Consider the following 26,224-nt stretch of genomic DNA (forward strand, 5'->3'; position numbering starts at 1 on the left):
CGGCCGCGCTTCCATACCGCTTCCATACCGCGGCACGGCCCTGGCTTTAGTGTGAGGCGCAGCGGTGATTTCTGCAAAGGAAAACCGAGGCAGACGGCTAGGCAACATATACAACACCAATTTCTTCTCCATAGCGTACCGGAGCTGTTGGCTGGGTGTAGTAGCGGGATGGAAGCAAATGTAGTTACAGATCAGAGCAGGTGTATTTAGGTCAGAGCAAAGATAACATGCTGTCAACAACAGTCACATAAGATCCATTTCAGACTCCAAAACAAACGTGCGCAGCTTCCACAAACACCCTGATGCACTGCAAATGAAGTTGCAAACTGCAGTTCTGGACATGACATGAAGTGTCATACAGATGTCAATGAAACAGTTCTCTGCTGCCACAGAAGCCATCCCAGCCTCACATTGGTGCTAGGGACTTGTATTACTTCTCTTGGGATGCCATAGGCTGAATCAAATCTCATCAAATTAAAAGAAAATTACTAATTTTGCTAGGCTAGGGGGTTTTTGGCAGTCTAGAGCACAGAACCAACCAAATAAAAGCTAGGAGTGGGACTATGCCCGCAATTTAAATTCCTTTTTTTTAAAATAGATTTATATTAAACTGAATTTACTACATAAGACCACTCAGCTTCTCATCTCATCATAGTTAGCACTTTCTCTGTAAGACTGTGTAAGGGTCTTACAAGGCTGCTCCACTTAAATTGTAAAGTTAAACTAACAACTAAGTAACTTTACATTGATGTTTTTACATAGATATTTTGATTATAAATTGTAGGATACTGCTGAAAGAGTATCAGTTTGAGAAGATCATGAATGATAACTATTAGCCTGTCTTCCATGGCTTGCTTGCAGAGCTTATGAACTTCATATGCATGAAGCAATGTCCTCCGGAGTTTTGGTAAAATTTCTTTACAAATCGCCATCTTGTTCCTCCTCTCCCTCTTCAGCTTACAAGAAAATTAGTGTTCTCAGGTATTTACCAGTTTGTTTTGGTTTTTTTCTGATACAGAACACTTTCTGTTGCATCACTGATTACAAATGCAGTTTAAAGAAAAATTAAAATGCAGAAAGAGTAACAGATTTATACAGTAAAAGCTCTTTAGTTATAAAAACACCTTGTACTCAAGTTCAGTAGTGCTCTCCAGATATTCTTAGTGGGTAACAAATTTGCTGCTTCATTTAGTAAGAAATTAGCTATGGACCTACAATTCATCTATTATCACTTTTGGGTAGCAAGTCCTTCAGCATAAACTAATACAGCTGCAATAACTTTTTTAGCTAACGGTGTCATTTTTCCTTTCACATCATGGAAATTGTAATGTATCATGAATGCTGCCAATGTTATGGAGATTCCCCCTCAAACTTACGGGTATGTGAAGAAAGTTAGCTGTGCAAAATGTAATCCTTCAACAATTCTGACATTTGTGGCTTTCTATCACCAAACCCACAAAGCTCTCAAACCCAGAGGCTGTAACCTGTGTAGCCAGGTTAGCTTTCTGACATGACTGGATTTTAGGCTATTATGAGCCAGATTAACTGATTTCTTAGATTTCCTCTCCTAGAACTTTAGGAACTCAAGTAACACAAATAGCGTAAACATCCCACAAAATAATCTAAAGATCTTTTCCCAAGTAGTAACAAAGCAGCTAAATCCAAACCACCCTTAAAGAAAACCCACCATTCAAGAAGTTAGTTTAAAAAAATATTTACGAACAAACCCAAACATCTTGTACATAGTCAGAACCTACCTTGCATTTTTCTGTCTGAACTGCATTTTGGAACTTTTTACTTTCTGAGATTTTGTATAGGCAAAATAACTTCAGTAGAAACTATCATCTTAACTCATAACTAGTTTCTGGCTATGGAATATAGTGACATGGTATCAGAACTGTAGCCAAGCTGAGTTTCAGAGAACAGATTAATTTGCCAAAGCTGGCTGTTAGCAGAGGCATTTCCTACCTTCTATCATTTTCTCCTTGTGAAGATAAGGAAATCTCAAGGAAGACCCTCCAGTCTTACTGAAGTGACAGCATTTGGTGATGAGATTAGCCTCCTGAATCATGAATGAGAAGCAAAATACATTCAGTTCAAAAGCATCATGAATTCTACTAAGGAAATAATGTTTATTTTTCCATGTTTCAAAAGATGGTACAAGGCTTAGTTCTTTGGCATTTGAAAAGCACTTTAAGTCTGTGTTGTTTTGGGGTTTTTTTGAACAGACATCACTAGACCTCTGTATGATTTTTGCTATGTTACTTTTCTTATATGCTTCTGGAGAAATTACATGAATTGGTATTCATTTCCTGTAGCTACAGCTGTGGTAATAGGCACATAACATGTATGAAAACTTGGGCTCACCACCAAGATGAACTGGAGAATGACTTTGTAGTGAAGTGTCCACTTTGCAGAGAAAAATTTGCACATCTAAGGCTCATTCTAGAAGAATTTAGAAATTCTATAAACAACTTGCAACTGCAACAGAGAAAACAAGACTGTATAGGCACCTTGGAACCCCTAGTAATAACTGCAGAGTATTTCCAATTGTAGGAGGGTGCTACCAGTATTTTTAAACCAAGGTTTTGGCAGTGCTATGTCTTTTAAGTATATCTTGCAGCTTGTTGCTCATTTCTCTGCCTTTATTGTAAGCAACTGATTTCACCTGCAGAATAGACAGTATGTGCTTTGTAAACAAATAAACATCCATGCTTTGTAAACAAATAAACATCCACAGTAAACAATGGCTTTTATTTTTCAACTTGGCTTTTAGTGCAGTACATCTCAAAACAATTCTGTAGTATCTATTTGGGACTGTCCTTTCCCAAATACTCCATTTAGCTACTTCTTTATGATAAAGTGTTAACTGCTTGTTAACCTCCCTCCTTATGGTTCTGTTTTTCCTTTTAGGTGCACCGAGTGTTTCACTCATGTCATGGATACTTCACTGCCTTTGCCACTCTCCACATTTTTATTTTTAGACAGGTACTAAACAGGACTTTCTTTGTATCCCACCCCGACCTATATAATACTAAGTGATCTCAATAGCCCTTATACAAATCATCCAGACCCTGCACTGAGTTAGAATTGCTTAGCTATAGGTAGCTACAAAAAGATACTGAAATAAGCAAAAATAACACCCTAATTAAGAAAGCTTGATCATACTCTGACTATGTTGCACTGTCGCACTCTTACAGCATATACATCCTTGCTTACTTAACCTACCTTTCTCATTTCTTTGTGTAGATATGCCCTTGCAGCTGACAGTGTGATGCAAAAAGATGGCCTTAGTAACCAACATAAAATAAGATTTGGGAGGTTGTTTGAATTCTGCTTGTCCACATAACGCATGAGTACCAAAATCTTCCCCAATTAAATCTAACTGTACCTTACTAATTTCTCAGCTGTATTATCCAGGATAGCAATCACCATCTCTAAGATGTGTATCTTAAGACTATCACAGGCTGAGGGAAGTTCTATCAGCATGTTTTTTTCTAAATAAGCACCACATGAAATTTGCTAAGAGTCAGGCCCAGACCTAGAGCACAGAAATCACGAAACAAAGGAGCTGCAAAAAATAAGTATGTGCAGTTGTACAGATAGCTGTATCAGTATATCTTTTTTTTTGCTGCCACACTGGTATTTCCAGAAATATCATTTCAAGTTTGAGATAGTGGTCTTACAAACAATGAGAATGTTCCCAAGTCCTAGCTGAAGACTTCAACTACACATAGTCTTTGTTCCAGGCTTTACAAAAGTCTAAAGAAGAGATTTCACTTAAGATGGTTAATTGTATTTGCCTTCTGTGCTTATCAGTGTCAGTTAGCACCTTCCCAGTATGAGGCAATTTATATCCTCCAAGCAGTTTATAATTTCAAACACTTAGCAGTGAAGCTTTGAGCTAAGTATATTTTGCAAAAAAGAGCCCAGTTTGCCTGAAAGTTGGTGAGCCTTTTGCAAGCCTGCAGCAAGTTTCATGATTCAGAAGTACATAATACTCACCCAACCTGCAAAGTTCATCTTTGCTAGTTTTTACCAGCACCCTGAACCATGTGCACAGAAGATAGCTTTTTTCGGATTTACTTAACTCAAGATAGCTTACCTGACCAGCAGTATTTCTTCATCAATGATATGACAGTTGTAATATAATTCAAACTCCCTGGTCACTTGTAGGATCTTGATTACAATCTCGGTAGTTACTGCCCTTTTAAGTCCAGAATTAACACAAAACAGAATCAAGAGGAATTAAGCTTAAAGGCTAGCAGGGTTGCCACTCATTCCTTAGAGAAGCACTTATATTGTGAACTTACATCATCTGTTAAAGTTAAGAAACTGGGTATTTGCAGCACCTTTAAAAATGGGATTTACATTTCTTGTTTATAGCAGCTGGTAAAAATTTAAGTAACTTTCTTTAGCTTGCCAGTGCCTAAAAGTTAGAATCTATTGATTTAATACATAAGCAGCATAGCCCCTTTGCGATCTGTGTAGCTGAACAATTGATTAGTCCGTATTTAACTAAGAAATATTATGCAACGGCTCACCTTCCTACCCTTTAAGTTTCATAGGGAATGTATTTACACTTGGCTACTGCAGCAATTTTGAATGTGTTGTATGTAATCCTCTGACTTGGAAGGATACACCAGCCAAACACAAAAACTACCCAACAGGTTCTCATGTGAATCTTAGCAAACCTGCAAAGCAAGTGGAACCAGAAATTTGTGTATCTGGAAATGGATTATTTCTCATGCAAGTATCATCTGAACATGCATTAAAAGTTTCAAAGTAGTTTCAGAAAACTTTCTAAGAAAGATGTGCCAAAGTCCCAAACGGATTCAAGATCTTTTAGCAAGCTCCATTTAGGAGAATCTGATCAGAACAGCAGTAGAAAGCTGGTGATTTTTTCCAAGCATAGCAAGGATTACTCCCTAAGCTCTTTTGAAAATAACATTTTCTGGGAAGTCCAGTACTGTTTTTTAAAATTATGTTCATAATGCTTTGAGAAGCCAGCATCAGTTTGACTGAAAAAATAGCAAGTGGATGTAATAATTCCACAATTCTAAGATATCCCAGGGAGTTGAATTTTGAGATTGATTTGTGCACAGCAATGCATTCCTCAAAAAAGACAATAATGTAGGAAGTGCCAGCCATCAGAGGTTCCTAGCAAGACCACCACCTAAACATAATCATCTAAACTTCAAAACAAGAAAAACAGATTTATTATTGGAAGGAATTCCATTGCAAAACAATTAATGACTGTCCTGATTTAGATTACGCAGCTATGTTCTTATTTTTTTATGCCACACAGAGGATTTATTAGACACCAAGAAACAAATTAGAAGTGAATAGTCAGATGTCATGAACTGCAAGTACTATAAAAATTAACTTAGTGCTACTCAGTGCTGTGAGAAATGGCTAGTATAGATATATTTCAGAAAATAGCTATATACTTGTAAAATTGTCACCCTTATTTGCAAGTTTTTAACCTTCAATCAAAAAAATTGCTCAAAGATAAAATGCCAAAAGCTTTTATATTCTTGGAAGACCAGTTCTTATTCAGAGGCATAATAAATTAAGCCAGATTCATTTTAACATTATTGCTGAATGTAATGGTATCAAATATGCTATTTTCATTGAATCATAGAATGCTTAGGGTTGGAAACGACCTTAAAATCATCTAGCTCCAGGGACACTACACACTAGATTCATGCCACCCAAGGCTCTGTGCAACCTGGCCTTGAACGCTGCCCAAGATGGAGCATTTACCACTTCCTTGGGCAACCTGTTCCAGTGCCTCACCACCCTCACTGTAAAGAACTTTCTCCTTGTATCTAACCTGAACTTCCCCTATTTAAGTTTGAACCCATTACCCCTTGTCATATTGCTACAGTCCCTGATGAAGAGTCCCTCTTCAGCACCCCTGTAGGCCCCCTTCAGATATTGGAAGGCTGCTATGAGGTCTCCACGCACCCTTCTTTTCTTCAGGCTGAACAGCCCCAACTTTTTCAGCCTGTCTTCATACGGGAGGTACTCCAGCCCTCTTATCATCCTCGTGGCCCTCTCTGGACTTTCAAACATGCAATAGTAAAAGCAAGATGAAGAAAAACCTTTTTTCTAGTATCAAGTACGTTTTGCAAGATATGCTACCATTTCCTGATAATTAATGCTCAAAAGAGGAGCTAAGCCTCCAAACAGTATACAGGAACCACCCACTTAGCCCATTTTCAATCATGTACAGATGGCCAAACTGAAGCATTCCTAAGTCTATTTCCTCAATGGTATATAATAAACAAAATAAAATATTAATTTTCTTTAAGTTCTAGATTCCCTATAAGTGTAATGAAGAGTTAAACCTCCATACCTGCAATAAATGTAAATGTAAAGCCCTACTAAATGACTAACACTTTTATTTCAACCCAGGTGCCAGCTGCTGATTAACCGGAACAGAGATGTGCAGTAAGAACCTGCCATTTTTGAAGTTTTATTCTGAGAATGTAAGAAAAATAGGAGCATTTTGTTGAAGCTTAGCCAGATTTGTGACTTTTTCCAATTATCTTCCCTTATGTTTTAATAGAAATCAAAATGTGATAGCATGTGATACAACAAACAAAACTGTGTAACCTACTGACACATACTGTAATTCTTATTTGAGTAATCTGTATAGTTTGGATTTTGTGGTTTTTGTGATAACATAGAACAAGCTGAACTTCAGTTAATTTTGATGTATTTGTATTTACAGATCAGCTGATGACCCAGATATCTAACTTTTACATGGAAGTGAAACATGACAGAAAATACCATTCTCTTTCGTTGCACTGGAAATAAATTCCTGAGATTTATTTAACTTATCAGGAAGACTGAAAATTAAAAAGTTACTCTGTGAAAGTAAGAAGAGAACCAGTAGTTTACTAGCAGAATGCAGCTTCTCAGAGCATTAAAAGAGTGATCATCCAACATGAGCAGGTGCAATGTACAAAGACCTTTGCAATGTGCTTGTCTGCAGTCTTGCAGGATTCCTGAACTATGGTGAAAATACCAAAATGTGGCTTTTACGAAGCTTAGAAAGGCTTGATAAATACTAGTGTTAGATACAGTTAAGAATAGGATGTTACACTCTAAAGTTTAGTATAAGCTTTTCTATATCACAGCATTATGTTGTTCTTCTACCTGGATTTAAATACTTTGAGCTTATTCGTAGCTGGAATTGATGCCTCTGTCTTATGCACTGTGCAGACATACAGAAATATTTTATTTGTTCTTGGACCCACAGAAAGTCTCTAAATGGGAAAACGAAGAAAAAAGAATTTACACATAGGAACAAAACTTGGTAAAATATTCTTCTCTGGGTACCTCAATTGCAAAAAAATCAGTTTACACAAGGAATAATCTTAGCTGCACTAACCAAGAAACAGGAATCAGATTTAATGTGGATACAGAAGTCTTTCTTCAGTATAAATGGAATAGAAACTGTGACTGAATTAGAATTGGTAAACTTAAGAATAACAACATTCTTTTCTCATTGGAATGATGGTGATGACACAAATACACATTTTTAGTAATATTTAGAAAAGAAGTGTTAGGTGAGAGAGGTATATTCCTAAACAACACATGACTTCAAAGACATTCTTATAAAAGATAAAGCACTGATGACTTTTTAAAACTTTTATTATATTGCATAAGCTATAACATTTTACAAATCTTAGTAACATTTTCAGCAACAGACACTGATACTGTAGTAAATAGAGAGATGAAATGACACCTCTGACAAAATATAAAAAGGTAGAAATGCTTAAAACCAGGATACTAAATATCAAGAATGTTTTACAGCAATATCCTTATCAGAGTGGTTCTGAAAATGACTGCCAAGGTAACAAAGTGTTTGTTATGTATAGTTTGAATATAAGGCTCCAATGTGCAAGGTGGTGAGCACATTCAGTGCCATCACTTCACCCACCTTTCAGCATCTCAGAGGCAGGCTTTTTATGAACTCCATGCTGTAATGAACACTAAAAAGTGTCTTTCTACACAGTAAGATGTAAAAATGTTACTGTTGTAGCATGGACTGAAGTGCAACATGTACTTCAAAGGAACTGAATCAGTTAACTGGGGGATAAAGTACCAGCATATTTTGGGGACGGGGAATATAGGAATGTTCAATACATCTTAAACTGACTGAAAAAAAACAAAAATCATAGTTTTCAAGCTAACAGTGCCAATATTAAAAACAATAACAGTGTTCTCCCTTTCCGGTCCTAAGAAATAAATCTGAAGCCTTTTTTTTTTTTTAAATCAGAACACCCTGAACATTGCTTTTAAAAGAAAAGGGAGCTCAGATTAAAGTAATTTAAAGCAGCTTTCATACAAATTCTTTAACACACAGGTAGCTGCCTACTGTTAGAAGTGTGCCAGAAATTAATTCAAACTACTGTAAAAGAATGCTCATTTTTAACTCTGTAGGCATAGTACTATATTTTGCGTAATCCACTGAATTAAAAACAATATAAATTGTTATATAAACAATAAAAGTTACACTCCAAATTGAGATAAAAATTGATTCTAGAAAATAAGAATTAAGTACCTATCTCCATCCACTTTTTGCTTCTAATGGCAAGGAAGGTTAGCAGCTGAAAGAAAAGATTTTTATCATTATAATAGTTTTCATATATAAACATATATTAATTTTTGAAGTTAAAATTCCAGTTTCATACCTGTAAATCCAGTGACTTCAAGATGCTTACTCCTGATTTACAAAGTTGAATCAGATCCCATATGTCATTTTTAAGAGATACTACTGTTGAGATTGCTAAAGATACAATTTTTTTAAATTTCTTTTCAAACATAAAATATAAAAAAACCCAGGGTTTACAACAATTACCATCTTCACCAACATGCAGGAGTCAGTATTCCAACATAAAAAATACTAGATCTGCCTTTTAAAATATTATAAAAGCTACATAATTTTAAGTATGAACTGAGGTGTGGTTTTTTGGCTAACAGAAAGAAGACCCATAATGTGCTTTTCAGATCCTCAGGTGTCCACTGATAAAATAAGTCTGATGAAAAAGAAAGGCACTTCGGCAGGCTAATTTGTCTTCACATTTTCCTAATGTGCAGTGTTAGACAATGAATGCAGTGTACTACCTTTTAATTTACACAGTGTTAGACCAGTAATATTGTTACCCTGTTTCACTTTTTAACTAACAAAAAGAGTTTAGACTGGTGCCCTTTCATCTCATCCTCTCTGATACAAATTATTTCATAAAAAATAAAGCAGACAACTAAAAATTCCTACATCCTGGATTATTTTTTGTGCATCATCTCTAGCTCTACCCTGGTAAATAATGTCCCTAATCATTGAATCAGCTTTGCTTTCAGGTTTGTAAGTAACAGAATTCTTTTATTTTCTGACACTACTATAAAGATTTTCCCCTTAAAAGGAATTTTAAAGTGCATTCCACACCCCACCCTCCTTTTTTATAATTTCTATAATATGTGGCAATCTGAAAGTTACTCTTGGTTAGCTTATTCTAGGTAACATATCCAGATTTATGTGCATACAGCTGCATAGTGTTTAGCCTGATCACTTCCCTAAGTTTATGACACATCGAAGTACTGACCTAAGCAAAGACCTGGAACTGGTATACCCGTCTGCAAGAAAATCTCAACATCACATATTGCAACCATGGCAGGGAAACTCTCTTGAAGTTTAACTGCCTTTCACCCTAAACATATGACAAAATTTGGTCTTGAGTGGTCTGTATCTATCTAATACCTTTCACTTAAGATTTTACGTACATGTGGACTTCTTGCAAAAGCTGACAGCTCAGTTAAGTGTCTTGTGAAGAACTGAGACGTATTTCTTGCAAACATTTTTGTTCTGCAAAAAGAATCAATTCCACTGAAGCACAAATATGTATCAGTTTCAAAACAAGATTCAGAAAGAAACTATCTCCTTTCCCATTTTCCCACTCACTCCCCTCTCCTTAGAAGGGCTTACTTAAAAGTGCTTCAGGCATGACCCATTTCTTATTTTCAAGGTAATCAACCTCCAGATTCAAAGAAGTCAAAACCTCTGAATGTTTCCCTTGCCTTGTCAAGCGCAGTGTGCCACAACCCTCACTACTTTTTGTATAGGCCTGATTTTCACACTAGCATTTTAGCACTCTCTTGGTGCTGCAATAGTAAGCCAACAGGGAAAAAAAAAGTCTTAAAAAATAAATTCTGTGATTCCTATATGTTGAAATAACATATAGGAATATAGAAAAGCTTTAGTTTGACCACAGAGACAAATTTCGTAACAACATTTTGTCGTTTCCACATATGGCACACATCATGTACCATTACCTCAGGAATTAAAATGTTTTAGTACTCGGTGTAGTCAAACTATTTTTAATGATCTACAACCAAAACAGATTCTAGTCACCAACAAAGATTTCCAGTGCATAAATTCGAACATAAAGCTGGAATATGACGACTGATAATATATTCTGTAAATATTGAATATAAATATGAACTATAATTCTATTGATTTTAGAGTTACATGGACTTTTTCAAATGCAAGATTTAATGCTCACAATAGGGCCCTGTCATTGTGTGCTTAGAGGCATCAGTCGTTTTCATGTAGCATACAACTGCAGCAACGCTTTCTCTCTATAGAATAGTGTTCTCATATTGTGACACAGAAAGCAAGTTAATGTATTTATTTTTAATATCAAACTCAACTTCAGAAAAGCCTTTTCAAGTGTAACCAGCAACATAAAGATATTATGTGATAAATGCTAGCAAGTTACATACAGAAAAGATGGCATAGGGGTTCTAATCTACAAAGCAAGCAAAGACAGCTGTTCCTTGGCTGGCATGGATAGAAGCAACAGCCAAACATATATAATATGAGAAGACACAATTAAATCTGACAGAGACATCAAGAGCAACAAGAAAAGCATCTATAGGTACACTGGTGATAAAAGTAAGAAAGAGAAAATTTCCTCTCTGGAAGGAAATGAGATACCTGGCTACCTGGGACATGGAGAAAGCTGAAGTATTTAGTGACTCTTGTGTCTTGGTCTTCACAGTCAAGTGCTCCAGCCACACTGCCCAAGTCACACAAGGCAAAGGCAAGAACTAGGAGATGAAGAACTACCTTCTGTAGGAGAAGATCAGGTTCAAGATCATCTAAGAAACCTGAAGGTGCACAAGTACAAGGGACCTGATGAGATTCATCTTCAGATCCCGAGGGAACTGGTGGATGTAGTTGCCGAGCCATTATCTATCATATTTGAGAAGTCATGGCAGTCTGGTGAACTTTCCACTAACTGGAAAGGGGAAACATAGCCCCCAGTTTTAAAAAGAGAAAAGAAGAAAACCCAGGGAACAGTCTCACCTCAGTGCACAGCAAGATCACAGAGCAAATCGTTCTGGAAACTATGCGAAGGCACATGGAAAATAAGGAGGTAACTGGTGAGAGCCAACACGGCTTCAGTTAGGACAAATCATGCCTGACAAATTTGGTGGTCTTCTACAACAGGGTTTGGTGGATAAGGGAGGAGCAACTGACATCATATACGTGGACTTGTGCAAAGCATCTGACATTGTCGTGCATGACATCCTTGTCTCCAAACTGGAGAGGCATGGATTTAACAGACGGACCACTCGGGTAAGGAACTGGCTGGATGGTTGCGCTCAAAGGGTTGCAGTTAATGGCTCAATGTCCAAGTGGAGATCAGTGACAAGGGTTTTCCTCAGGAGTTGGTACTGGGACTAGTGCTGTTCAACATCTTTATCGGCAACATGGACAGTGGGATCAAGCACACCTCCAGAAACTGCTGATGACACCAAGCTTTGTGGTGTGGTTGACACTTCTTGCAAGATCTGTTCCACTTTGACTTGCTTTGTTGTCTAAAAGCTGAAATGCCTCACTGATGTACAGCCTTTAAAAGGGCCATTTTACACTACCGTATGTGTAGAGTAAACCAACTGTGACTAATCCAGACAGCCAAAAGCTCCTTTAGAATGATTGTATAGAGCCAAACTCTCTTTGCTCTCAACCAGCTAGCAGAGCAGACGAGAATCTGCACTACATTAGTACATCTTTTGGCACCATTGCTCTGAAGATTTCCAGTTATAACTGATATTTTCAACATTTCTAATCCTTTTTCTTTGGTGACCAGATATCTACTCTCATGCAGAACAAGAACATTGGAGTGCAAAACTTCATTCCCTTCAACTCAAATGAATAATGCCATTTGCATTTATCTGTATTTTTTAATCATACAAGTAAGTTTGAAAAATTAGGGGGTTTTGTCATATACACTGAAAAAATGCATTGAAAGAAATCTGCAATATATGTAAGTTACTGCACGTGAACATTTCAAATAAGAGACATATCAAGTTAACAGTAACATCTCAAAACCATTAGTCAGGGATTTGCTATTATGTTCAACAGAATATATAATTCTTTCTTGTTGAAAAGGGAGCCATTGGAACTGACAGAACTCTTAAGAGCAGGGAAATATTAAGCCTCAAAAATCAAAGCAGCTTGCAGAAGAAATGTGCATCTACAGAAAAGATATACAATGATTCCTACTACAGCAAAAGATGAAAATATCAGTATTTGGGGCTAGAGAGTTAGTCACACACAAAATCCAATGGAACTGCATATAGAAAAAAAAAAGTTACGTGAAAGTGTATTTGGTATAGGAAAAATTAATCAGTTACCTAAAAAAAGTACCAAAGACATCCTACTACAATAAGCCATCTTCACCTCTGATAAACTGTGTAATTAAAGGAGATTCTTTTGGCCAATTTAATCATGGACTTACTTGCACACCTACCTCAAATTTATTGTACACTTTCATATTTGTGAACTCAACAGGAACATTGTTTTTTTTTCATGAAGCAACTCCACAGTGTAAGTTGGACCGATGTATTGCTAGTACCGTTCTGGTTACCTTACATATTCTTCTACAACAGGACCAGACAACTGACAATCCCAACATAACAGATATATTTCACAGTAATGTTTCCTGAGTAAATATTCCCAGAAGCCCAGCTGCACAGGGTATTTCCCAATGCTTGAGTGTACTACAGGGCAGACAACCAAGAGCACCTCACCCCACAATTCACATACAGGCATTATATATTTGGGTCTTGGTATAGAACCTTAACCAAGCTCTAAGGGAAATATTTATAAAGCTTTTTTTAAGACACTTTATAATCAAACTGCCAAAGCCAAAATGCTGGAACTTATTTTATCAGGGGAACAGCTTCAAAGCCACTGAAAGACATTCTATATACTATATGAAGCACATTAAAGAATGCATCTACTTTTCTGTTAGCCAAAGTTGAAGCAATCACTTTGACAAAATGATTAGTAAAAATAAAGAATATTCTGATGGCCTTTTCCTTTCTCTATACATATCTTAGTTACATTTCATGCATTCATGACTTTTGGTAAATTTAACTCTGAGTCATAAGTAGTATTTATATTGCATTATAGATCGAATTTTGCGATCTGCTCTCTCATGCTCATAAACCCCCCAAACTTTTAAAGCCTGTTTAGCCCCTCTGCAATGCACAACCTAGACAAAAGCAGCTCAGGCTGGCACAATGTAGGCACATAAACCTTTGATGATCTTCCACTTTTTTTAAACATAAACCAAAAAACAACAGTGCCAGATCTTCCTGCTAAAGGAACGTATCTCAAAGACATAATTTGTCTAAAATTGCATTACCTTTTCATTATGGGACAAACTCTGACTTATAAATATGCAAGGATTAAAGACTATGTCCTGAAGCACATCTGGCCCAACAGCATGCAGAAGAGATTTTAACTGACTACGAAGCCAAAACAAGACACTGGGATCAATAGTAAGAGCAGTTTCAAATGCTGCCACTCCTTTTCTGCTGGATGCGGATGCTTCATAGCAGATGTAAACAAAATAAATTAAAACAAAGCAGGTGGGCAACATCTTAAAACAGGAGGGACCATGACCTGCAGTGGCCACAGAACTTGTACACTTCCCTGTTCTGCCACTGCTATACGGAACAGAAAATTTTTGCATGAGGATGGGCACACAGGGCAGGCAGTAATGCTATAAAGCTCCACGGATAAATCCAACAGAGCTCATCTGCTGGGGTCCTGGGACTAACTGATGAAACATTTTACATTATACAAAGAACTAATAACATTGCTAGAAAAGTTCACATATAAAATACTTTACAGAGATGGTAACATTGACTAGGAACAAGGCTGAGGAATTGCTTTAACTAGTCTACCAATGCATTAAAAAGTATGAAAAAATTAAAACATGTGCCAACATTTCTCACTGTGCATTCCCAGATTGCATCCAAGAATGACAGGCAGATTAAAATGTGGGCTTTCCCCTGTACCGCCAGCAAAATTAGGAACTGGAAGAATTTAACAGTAGCATTTCCCTGTTTTCAATTCACATTGAATATTAATTGTCCAGCTGAAGTTTAATAACTCATCTGTATTAGAAAAAAAAAAAGAAAAAGTAACTTTTCTTGGTTTCAGAAAACAACATTTCCCTTGTAAACCGAACACTGAAGAAATACAGAAGCAGCCAAGAGGTCAATAACCAGCAGGGAGAGCAACAACACAAAGCACATTGTGTTTTAATTTATAGGAAGAAGTGGCCTCTCCTCTCTTTTCTTCCAGATATTGGTTTTGCTATCTCTTCTCGTGATAGATGGTCTATCCCTTTTTTTAGCAGAAGGGATACCAGACTCATGACTTCCTGATACAGTTTTTCTTTTCAGACCTTCTTCATCATGCTGTGCTATGACTGGCCCATTCCCTCCATCCATAAGGTACCTCACAGCCTGGTCCTCTGGAGTGCAAACAGTGGTCCCACTTTCACTGCTACTCAGATCCAGGTCTTCCAAGTAGAGGATCTTAGAATGGGGCATATTTTTAATGAAAGTTTTCTCTCTCTCCAGTTTCCTACCAGGATGATGCTCATTCATGTCCACACCAGAGTCCAGACTGGTATCATTACTCTCTGTTTTCCTGCCCTTTTTCAGATCTATGAAAGAATGCCTCACTTGAGCAATTGGCTTTCCATCCAGGGACACAAACCATGCTCGAGGGTGTGGACACGGTTTTCCTTTAGAGAGTTCCAATAATGTTTGTTCTGAAATACCTTGAAGTTCAGATGAAAATGGAGTCATTACAACTGCTTCATTCAATGTTCCAGGAACAGAGACAGACTCCAGTAAGCTATTAGTGTACCGCCCCCAGTTTGACGCCTGAGATGGTAAGCCCTCTTCACTGTTTAACACGCTGTTTTCATCTCTGCAGACAGAAGGCTGTGGATGAGAGTGCACTGGCATTTTCGGTAAAGTTTGCATGTAACTGTCACGATTCATGGGTTCCATCATGGGGCTATAAACTAACTGCCCTTTTCTTGGCAAAGTTGCTGATTTAGCAGGATGCAATTGTTCTGGCAAGTGGAAAAGGTCAGAGGTTTGAAGAATAGCAATAGGTTGATTGTAAATATGCATCAGGTGTTCTGGGATATGGGAAAGCCCATACATCTCCTCTTTCAGTGAAAGGTATCTGTTTTGGTCTTGAATGTCCCTGGGAGCCTGGGAAATAGTACTGCTACTGTGCTTCAGCTGCTGTAAGTGCCTAACTCCAGCATTAGGCTCCAATGAATGGGCTGAATTTCTTGACTGACGAGTCTGACAGGATGACTGGTAAGAAGCATCCTCCGTGTAGATTTTAAAATTGTCTCGTGATTTTCCATCTTCTGTGTCTATGGACATCCTTCTTTGAGGGCTGTATGAAATCTTCGGTATGTATAACTGTGACTTATCCTCCAACTTCAAAGACCCTTTGACAGCACTGTGATTTATGTGTGTAGTTGATGTAGTCTGGTCTTTTTTGATGACCTCCAGCTTAGGTGTATTTTCTTCCTTCTTCTGTGTCCGACCACATTTATCCCTAAGCAAAAGAGATGCAAGGTGACTGTAGAGCATACCAGGAAATACTAAACTGTTGACTTCCAGAGCTGAAGATCAGATTTGGTTAAGAACTGTTAACGTGCCACCACAAACGTTAAACAAAGTTCAGTAATAACTGTGATTTTTAAAGAAATATTAGGCTACACATTATAGTTTAGCTAAGGAAACAAACGTCAACTTCTAAAGACTATTTTATCAACCTTAAATGCCATTCATGCTGAGCTTATTAGAGCCTCTCTTTTTGCTTACCTGCAGTAACAAAGAAGAACAGCAAAAAATCCAATGATAATGACAACAGTACCTCCCAGGATGGCCGTAAGAAACACTGTGTGATAGGCTGTGATGTCCTTGGAAACCGCACTAATAATGGATTCTAGATTGCCAAACCAGAAAGCAAAACCAGACAAGAGTTAGTTCTCAAAAAGAATTCCATTTCATGTGCAGAGCTGTAGCTAATAAATTAAACTTTTCTAGTGATTTTGTGTTGCGATGGCAGTATGTTTACCCTTTCCTTTTCACCTTGCTATTTCAAACTGAAAACAGACAGTGGTTACAATGTAACACATCTTCAAAGGGTCATCTCAAGTATTAAAGGCTTACCATGACATCTATTCAATTCCAGTCAAATCACATTTGTATTAGATGTCCATTTAGAAATGTGGTCCACATTTTCTGCATAGTGCTTCTGTCGCAAAGTGCTATGTTTTTAATTTGACATCCTAATTCTCTGATAAGAAACCCTTCATATGAATTTCCAAAACATACAAGTTTACATAAAACAGAATTCACTGGGGCTGTTCTACCCAAGATGAATTTTTTCATTGTATTTCCTCTTGTCATACATGATCCTCTGCAGTAAGGGATACAGTCCAGCTGATTTCTTGCTCTCCATAGGAACAGTTCCCTTACAGGCTTCTTCCAAAAGATAGCAATAGTATAAGCATGTGAATTCGAATAGTCTGGACTTTCCCCCCTTTAGTATCTGAGTTCTAGGGAACAGTTATGTGAACGAAGGCACACTATCAGGATATAAACAGAAGTTACCCAACTGTTCAAACTGCATGTTGTTTTTCCCTTTCTGTTGTTAAATAAAGCAATCAAACTGACAGTCTTACAGTATACTGTTACTTGGGTTAGCCAGTGATCTCTTTGCCAGTTGTTGCACTACCTCTTGCTCCAGGCAGTGGAGCTGCTATCCAGTAGCCTAAGTGTTGAGCAGTGTATGTCCATACTAATTGACCATCTGCTTCCTTTACCATTCCTAGCCCACGGCTTACCCAAGCACCTGGAAAAAAAAACAAAAACCAACAGACAAAATATTGCACAGGTCACGCAGCATTCTTCTACTGATCAAACCATTAGTGATTAAGCTGTTAGCAAAAATACACAAGGTCACAAGAAAAACAGAAGTTTCTGAACTATGCACTAATAATCACACAGCCTCAGCTGAACATGCACACTTTCTCTCTTGATAATTTCATTGCAGGTATCCCTGTGTGGACATTTACTTTGAAACAAAACATCAACATTATTTACCAGAATTAATATAATTTATTTTCTATAAATATATTTCATAGATAAGCACACAAATCATGCAAAAAATCCTCTTCTATGAGTTTAAGCATGTATGAGGGGCAAGACATAAAAAAAAAAATAAAGTCAAAGAGCAGGTAATTTAAGCATATGAATACAAGTTTAGCATTAACTAGCAGCACTTAGAGGGAAAGCCTTTTAATCTAATAAACTACAATAGGATAAACAATGTTTGCATTGAATACTTCTCTCCCCCTCCCTGCCCCAAGGCAGTAACAAGTTCAGTTAGCCCAAGGAAGGTCTATTGTTAAGACACAGATTCCACACCATCTGTTTAGCAATGCAAAGGACAGGTATTACAGTATGCCAGCTTCCACAATTAATAAAGCATGTAGTAGAAAAGACAGAGCTACACTTGGACACGTGTCAAGTGGCCCATCTGTGAAATTCCAAGGACAGAAAACAACCTCCTATAAACAACTTTACATTTTCAAACTCTGAATTCAAACTCTAAATACTGAGAGAAAACCACCAGCTTTTTTAAAACAACACTAACCAAAGCACACAAAAAGTATAATTCATACAAGCCCTATCATTTCCATTCTCCTCCAAGATCTTTCTTTCAGCAAAATGAAAGGAAATATCTACCATACAGAAGGAATACGACAAGTGACACATGCCATGTGCGTTCGTGCACACACACACACAAAACATCATTCGGCAGTAAAACTTGCAGCTTTCTGCTACTTGTGATAGCTGGCAGAGGGGAACAGCAGCAGCCACCTAGAGCCGTCAAGGAGGTGGTTTCTCAGTTACCTGGAAATCCTCTTGTCCAGACTCAGGAGCAAGACCAGCCGGAAGAGTCTTCTATCCCTAACTCTCATATGAAGGCAACAACAACAGGTCCTCAAATTCTCTGTCCTGTCAACTCTAAGGCAAGATGCTGCTATACTGTAAAACCATTGTTTTACAAGTATTGATGGCAGGCTACTTACAGACAGATAAAAAAACTACACAAACTACCACATATAAAAGGCAATAAAAAATCTTAGGTCTCCAGAAGTTCTATCTTGACTGAACAGACCTATAAGAAACTGTATAATCTTTGCTCTCCTCTTCAGCAGATTCTCTCTCCCCTCAGTATACTGAATAGAAAATAGTACATAATAAGAAAAACACTAAGATGTGATTTATGAGTAAGCACATATGCTCTACCATTTACTGCCAAATAGAAGGATATTGTTCTCAATTTAATGTTGCAATGTAAGCTTGCCTTTTTATTTTTTTTTGGTAATTCTATTAAAACCCACAAAGTACTTTTGGTACCAATGAGGCAAAATACTTAGAAAGAAAAAGAATGAAGCTGCATTCAATGTACATCAACAAGTTCTGCATTTACCACAGCTGGAATATGATTAGAAAAGCTCATTTTCCAGGAACAGTCTTAGTACTATTACACTTCAAATAACCCCAGGGAACACTGCACAAGCAGACATGTGAATGCAGTTTCTGTCTTTCTTCTGATGCATATGGATTAGTCTATACAACTTCAAACACAGACCTGCTCCCTTACCACTATCAGTACTGACATGGAAGCCCTGATTACCATTATGACATATTACCCAAGGACTTCAGAGTTTAAAAGTGTTTCAAGATCTTGCTGGGGACCATCCCACACACAACATCTTGGATGCCAAACCTCCATTATCCAGTGCAATAGTAGCCCTCCATTCAGCTCCTATGGGGACCTACTGCTACTTACAGACTCAAATGCTTGTTGGAGAGCTCAGGTGTTCAACTGTCCGCAGACACCGGAAACTTGACTAAAGAATGCCTTGCTATTACTTGGTTACCTTAGAAAATAGTTCTTTTGCACATGTCAAAGCAAAGGTAAACATCAAAGAAACATATTTAAGAATAAACATCCAGAACAACAAATACAGTTGCAAATTTTCACTGCAGAGAAGAGATGAGGAAGCACAAGAAAAAGTGGAAGTCAAGAGTTATGCCGCAGAAGTTCCTCTCCTTGTCCACAGTCCTCCTAGTCCTCTATTCACCAAGCAGCAGTGAAGGCTCCATGCAAACACTACACCTCAGTGAGGACCCACCATAAACAATTTACCTCACCCCATCTGAGAGCTAAAAAACAACTGTTTCAATTGTACTGGATCAGCATGCCACACTCTTGCTTTTGCTGTACCAAGTCCAACATGCCTAAATAGGCCTGTTGAGCAGGTCCCTCAACACCCACATACACACCTTACACTGGTTTATACTCTAACCTGACCCTGTGCTGAGCTGCTCTAACTCTTTGTTTTATTAACACTGTTTAATAACATTAGTTATCCATTTAGTGAGATAGAACAGCTCAGAACAGGTAGAGATGAATAGAGGAGCTGGCAAAAGTGGCTGTGGCAGCAAGAAATTAAACTCCCTTGTGCTATTTTACCATGTCAGACTAAAACCCTTTCTTTGATGAAAAATGCTCTCTCTTATCACCAGTCACCCCTCTGAAGTCTTCTAGGTGTACAGACAGATTTAATCTATTCCAAAAGTTATTCTATAGTCACTCTTTTCCCAAGAGACAACCTAGCCATTTTTTATTAGCATGTTCTCAATTCAATGTTCTTTGTTTCGTCATTAAGATGATAGATTTCTTTCTTGAACACGTAAACAACACTTTGTTAGAGCTGGTGGCTGTCCTGCGTCCAGCTGGTTTTCTCCTTCTTAGTAGCTGGTGCAGAGCTGTGTTTTTGACTTTCAGCCTGGGAACAACGCTGATAACACCGATGTTTTTAGTTGTTGCTAAGTAATGTTTACTCCGACCAAGGACTTTCTCAGTCTCACGCTCTGCCAGGGAGGAGGGGAAGCCAGGAGGAAGCAGAGACAGGACACCTGACCCAAACTGGCCAAAGGGGTATTCCATACCACAGCACATCATGCCCATGATATAAACGTGTGGGAGTTACCTTGAATGCCCCGATGACTGCTCAGGTCGTGCTGGGTATCGGTTGGCAGGTGGTGAGCAATTCTATCTTCTCTCCTTGTTATTTCCCTTATCATTACTACTATTGGTGGTAGTGGTTTTGTATTATAGTAGTGGTTTTGTATTATACCTTAGTTACTGGACTGTTCTCAACCCATGTGAGTTACTTTCCTTCAATTTTCCTCCCCATCCCTCTGGGAGCAGGGGGAGCAAGAAGGGAAGGAGTGAGCGAGCAGCTGTGTGGTTCTGAGTTACCAGCTGGACAGTGTCCTCTGCTGTACTCCCATAAGTTGAATAACAGCTTTTTGCCTTAATAAGGAGTAAAACATTTACCTCTTCACTCACTTTCATGTTTCAAGACAAAGCGTGGTGGAAAGTATAAGGTACAATGTAAGACTATCAGTACACTTGTGCATACACACCTAATACAGGACATCTAAATGGGATAAGTGTATATAGCTCATTACTTACTATTGACTAAAATTAGACATGAATGGCTGACAAAAGGTTTAGAATGTCTGATCTCCAGTCTCCTCTTCCAATGCATACTCCAAGAACAATGTCGTTCCCTTTGATGACTCTTACTTTGCCTTAATTTCACTTTCTGAAATGCTTTTGTTAACTGAAGTAGTATCTATTCCAGTTTTAATGTCAAAGGATCTTTAGAGCTATACTCCAGGAAACAAAGCATCCAAATCTTTGTCTGATTTCTTTTAAGAAGGCATTCACAAAATTACCTGGCTTAAAATTTAACATCACTTAAAATGTATGTCCCCTGAATCCTTAGCCTCCCATTAAAATAAAACCCCATTTATTTAAAGATTTGTTCAATAGGAATGCTAATGAATTTTACCAAAGCTTTTCGAACTAATGAAAGCAGGGAAATTCCTTTGAACAATTCAAACTAATCAATCAAATGAACTTGTGATTATTTATCACTACCTCATACATTAGTGCAGTCTCTCTTCCATGACATAGTGTTACATGGCCAAAACTATATACATGTACTAAAAGGTAGAATAACAAATAACTTAGCCTACTTACCAGTTTTCATATCAAATGTCCATGCAGGTACAGCATCTCCTGATTTTACAGTACTTGTGGGAAGAGGAAGTGTAATCTGAATGGGACCATTTACTTTTAGTTCTTTCCCAGTCAAACGAATGTTTACACATACTGCAGCAAGAGGAGCTAATTCCATGCTTTTGAAACCTAAATGTGAGAAATAGCTTAGCTTTAATTCTCCATTCATAGTGTATTTAAAAAAATATATATTTATGATTAAGAATCTATCCTAATTGTAACTAAAAGTGAGCCCCCCATTCACATCCAGCTACACAGTAGGTGTCACAACTCAGTGAAATAAAAATCAACATTTTTCTCTTCTGGACTTTTAAGATGTGATTAAAATAAACCCCAGCCATTTCTATACCAGATCTGTAAAAGAGAAACAGACTTCTGACAAATAGATTTAATGATGACTGCAGAACCAATGATAAGGCAAAATCTGGCTCGGGTGTGGGGGAAGAAGGTTTTTTTAGCCATCAGATAATGTGATCACAAAACAGCTATCCTATGGTAAAATATAGATAGTTTAAGTTTTTTTGTATAATTGCAATATGCATAACATTGAATCAAACTGAATCATTGAATCAAAGCCATATGCAAATATATGACTGCTGCATTTTTCCTTAGTTGAACTCTCCTCTTAAACGTTCCTGTAAGGATTAACTTTCTAATTTGGCAGTTATAATTAACTGAATAGTTAATCATGAGGCTTGTCAGAACACTCAAAGGAAATGTTGCTTATACAGACCTTTACAATGAAGCCTGAAAGTTTGTTTCCTTTGTTTTCCTTAATACTAATTTGCAAATACTTCAGAATGCACCATATGATAGTATGATGAAAGAAGCTGAAACAGAATTATTAAGTACCAGAATACTGTTAAATCTATGCAATCTGTTAGAAGCTGGCTGTAAGAAAAATCCTGGTGCAGCACATATCAATTAGCTTCCACCTGCCATAAAAGGAAGCTTATTTCTTTAGGTGTATATGAATAATTTAGAACACATGCCAGACAGATTAAAAGGAAACGGGAGAAATGAAGGGGAGAAATGCTGCTTATTCTCCTATACTTTACATGTAAAGAGGTGAAATAAAGGTAAGAAAAGTTTTAAAAAATGTATGTCAAGGTATCAACATACATTTTGATTTTAATTCACTGAAAATTAAAGGAGAGAGCATAAGTTCAAATAAGACATGTAGTGGCTTCCTCATATGCTGCTATGAATTCAAGAGCCTCATGGCTTCAGGTCCACTGGGAATAGAAGAACAAAAGAAAGATGGAACTGTGCACAGTACTATCTATCACAGATTGTATTTGTGCAAATAATAAAAAAAAAATCTGCAGAATGACAAATACTAAAAGATCCAACTGCATGAGCATGAAACTACTTACTACTTCTCCAGTGAAACAGATGCACGGAAAAGATTATTACAGCTGTGTGCTGCATACATAGTGACTGCTTCATTTCAAACAGGCTCATGCAGATTAACTGCCTGTGAGCTAAACATGAGCTTCCATACAATTTTTATGCTAGGTGTAAAGCTCCTAGGCGCAACCATTCTAGTGAAGATGCAGAAAACCCCACAGCTGAAGTCGACTGCTGCATTTTCACTTATTTCTTTAGGTTCATCTAGTTTACACACTGACCATAACTGTATCTTTAAGGTGTTTACCAAACACCTTATATGTGTATAAATGTGTGTGTATATATATACACACACACATTTAGTAAACACCTTATATACATATATATACATGTAAAAAGCAGATTCTGAAGGAGTATTTCAGTGTAGTAAGATATGCTATGTTCTAATACTCCATAGAACAAGAGAAAAAGTTACATTAATTACTCACCCGATGTGTTTATAGAACAAAGCTTTAATGCAATGGAAGCAAGTTCAGGCCCTTTTAATGTAAGCATATGTTTTTCTGAAACACCCATATGCATTATAATTTGAAGATTTCTTCCTTAAAAAAAATAATCTTAAACAATATATTTACATACCTGATTTATTTAGAAGAATTCCTGTTGTATAGGCAAAGCTGTCTACTTTCAAAAACTGCTCTGGCACTGTCAGATAGGCTGTAGCATTTGTAATATGTTGATTTGTTGGAAGCTTTATTAAAAATTTTGGAAACTGAACACTTGGTTGAGATTTGGCATCTATAAAAGAGTAGTATTTTGTCTCAGCAATGGTAAAATATACAAAGTTTTTTTTATTACTGTTCAGAAATCCATTTAGTGTAACAACCTGTTTTCACCCATTTTCTCCATGCTTTGTGTATGTCTAGCACTTGTCACAGCCACACATACAGCTACACAATTAACTCAAAATCTGGTTTTGAGATAGGCATTACATGAGAATGTGAACATGCTTCATTTTTTTTTGTATATGACAGATGGTTGTCACAAAGTGTTTACATTATGGTCTGCATAGTCTGAACTTACCAGACAGTTTTCCAGTAATTAAGACAGTATCTTCAAACAGCCATATATTAGCTTGACGTTGTGGGAATAATGAAAGTGTCACAGAAGAGTATACTGTGGGAAGTGATAATATCCATTACACTGTGCAACTGAAAAATATCCTGCAAGATATCTGATTCTGAAGGAATAGTGAGTAGAATGGTTAAAAAGAAAAGTATATGATTATATGAAGACTGGATAAATAAATTGGTCCTGCTGTCCAGAGCAGGAATTTTAGTGGTTAGGCAGGAAGGCCTCTGTTGTATGTCTGCTACTGTCTTATGCCTTCTATAGATAAACAAGTGCCCGGAATTCTTAAGAATCCACCTCTTAAAAAAAAAAAATCATTTAACTTTTAAAAGCATGCAATAGTTAAACAGGAATACTTAGGAGGAAACACTGCTGAAAGGAAGCTGTAACAGGTTATACCCATTACACAGGACTCAAAGCACTAGCACTCCAGGAGTTACTAAAGACAGCATGATTTTTGTCAAAACACATTACCATTTGAGTTTAGGTAAACGATTTCTCGGAATACACTCACAGTCTCACAATATAACCTACTGAGAGTTGAAAAGGGCTGTTGTCTGTTTTACAGTAATGAAAATTTTGAAAAGTTTAACGGACCATTCACCCTTACATCTGCACTGACAGGCACCATCTCCCTTGACTGACATCATTCAGTCATTTTCAGTTGACAGTAACTACCCAGACTCCTGAGAAAGAGAGAAATTTAATTACTGACAGATAGGGTTTAATAATAGGACTATAAGATGCTTACGTACTTGGCATTCTCCCAGTCTTCCAAGGCAAAGGTGTTAACATGTAGCCATCCTTGTACGATACGATAGTTAAGCTTAGTCCTAATTTGTATGGAACTTTTATTAATACTGCTCCATTGTTTCCAGTAAGAGTAGAATTTGTCTTTGTGTAGTTAACAAACACTTCTACAACCGCTTGTCGCAGGTATTGATGACTGATAATGTCATTTACTTGAACTTTTAGCATAAAAACAGATCCTATTAACAGAAGGAAAGAACAGGAGGTCATAATACATCATAACTAAGGAGCATAACTTAAATTTGTAAAGAAGTCCTAGAGTTTATGCTGTGGCTATTAGTTCACTATACAGTGGATCTCTCTCTCAACAAAGGTAAGCTGTGGCTAAAGAAAGAGGTAATCATACAATTATCTACCCCAGAGAAAAAGGAAGCACAATGGAAGAAGGAAAAGATGGTGCACAAAGATGCCACAAATTGTTTATCAAGCTCAGAAAAATATCAGAGTTAAAAAAAAAAACCACAAACAAATCAAAATTACAAAGTAATTTTTCCCCTTTTTGTTTAAGCTTGAAAAATGCACCTGTGACATCACAAGATTCAATGTGCCTTGCAAGTGCTCTGCAATATCACACTGATAAACGGATGGTCTTGTCATCCAAGTGCAACTCTTGGCTTGGGTCACACATTGAAAGATGCACCCTGAATTCTACAAACAGAGGTGCCTCATGTCTATGTACCATGGGATGGCACATTTATTATTACATGGGTAAAAAGTAAACAAATGCATCCAAAGGTGCATCCAAAGATCCAAAGTTTTAATCACCTCTCACCAGATTTAACTTCTGGCCTAGTTTTCACCTGTCTGTACTGCACCTTCTATCTGTCTACTGCTTATTAGAGGATCTGACATTCCTTTATGATACCTAGTGTCTTACAGAGATCCTAATCACAATGACTGAGCAGTACGCTGAAAACAAGAATTCCACTTGAACAACAGTCTCAAGATGCTCAATAGTTGCAAATAAACTATTAAGAGAGTCTTGTCATAGACATCAGGTACATTAAAACAGACAGAATACCATGGTATATCCAGTGTGAAACTAAGTTATTATAACTTAAAGTATCTATAAACCACTGTTAAAAATTCTTCAAACAACATCAATTTTCCAGTATTTCAGTTACAGACATACTACTATTTAACACCACTGCTCTACTTCAGACCCAGATTTTTCAAATATGTTAATAATGAACATGCATTTCTATTTAGGTCAAATGTTAGGCTAAGTTTGTTTGAAATTCACCTACCTAAAATCATAATTCAATTTCATTATGTTAACTCCTCTATAATTGACATTGACATTATACCAAGAGATTTCAATCACTGACCTTGATTTAAACGAAAAGG

The 26,224-nt window shown here is 37.1% G+C and overlaps 1 protein-coding gene across 1 annotated transcript; it reads right to left on the bottom strand.

Moving 5' to 3' along the window:
• Nucleotides 1-14,634: 14,634 nt before the first annotated feature.
• Nucleotides 14,635-25,087, bottom strand: FAM171B (family with sequence similarity 171, member B). The gene is made up of 7 exons (XM_010016868.1): nt 24,823-25,087; nt 24,020-24,112; nt 23,576-23,734; nt 21,548-21,715; nt 17,153-17,269; nt 16,234-16,357; nt 14,635-15,964 (listed from the first exon to the last, which is right to left on the bottom strand). The coding sequence occupies exons 1-7, from the start codon at nt 25,085-25,087 to the stop codon at nt 14,635-14,637; spliced, it is 2,256 nt and encodes a 751-aa protein (XP_010015170.1).
• Nucleotides 25,088-26,224: the final 1,137 nt, after the last annotated feature.

The sequence above is a fragment of the Nestor notabilis genome, unplaced genomic scaffold (assembly GCF_000696875.1).
Source record: "Nestor notabilis isolate BGI_N333 unplaced genomic scaffold, ASM69687v1 scaffold14166, whole genome shotgun sequence".
NCBI lineage: Eukaryota > Metazoa > Chordata > Aves > Psittaciformes > Psittacidae > Nestor > Nestor notabilis.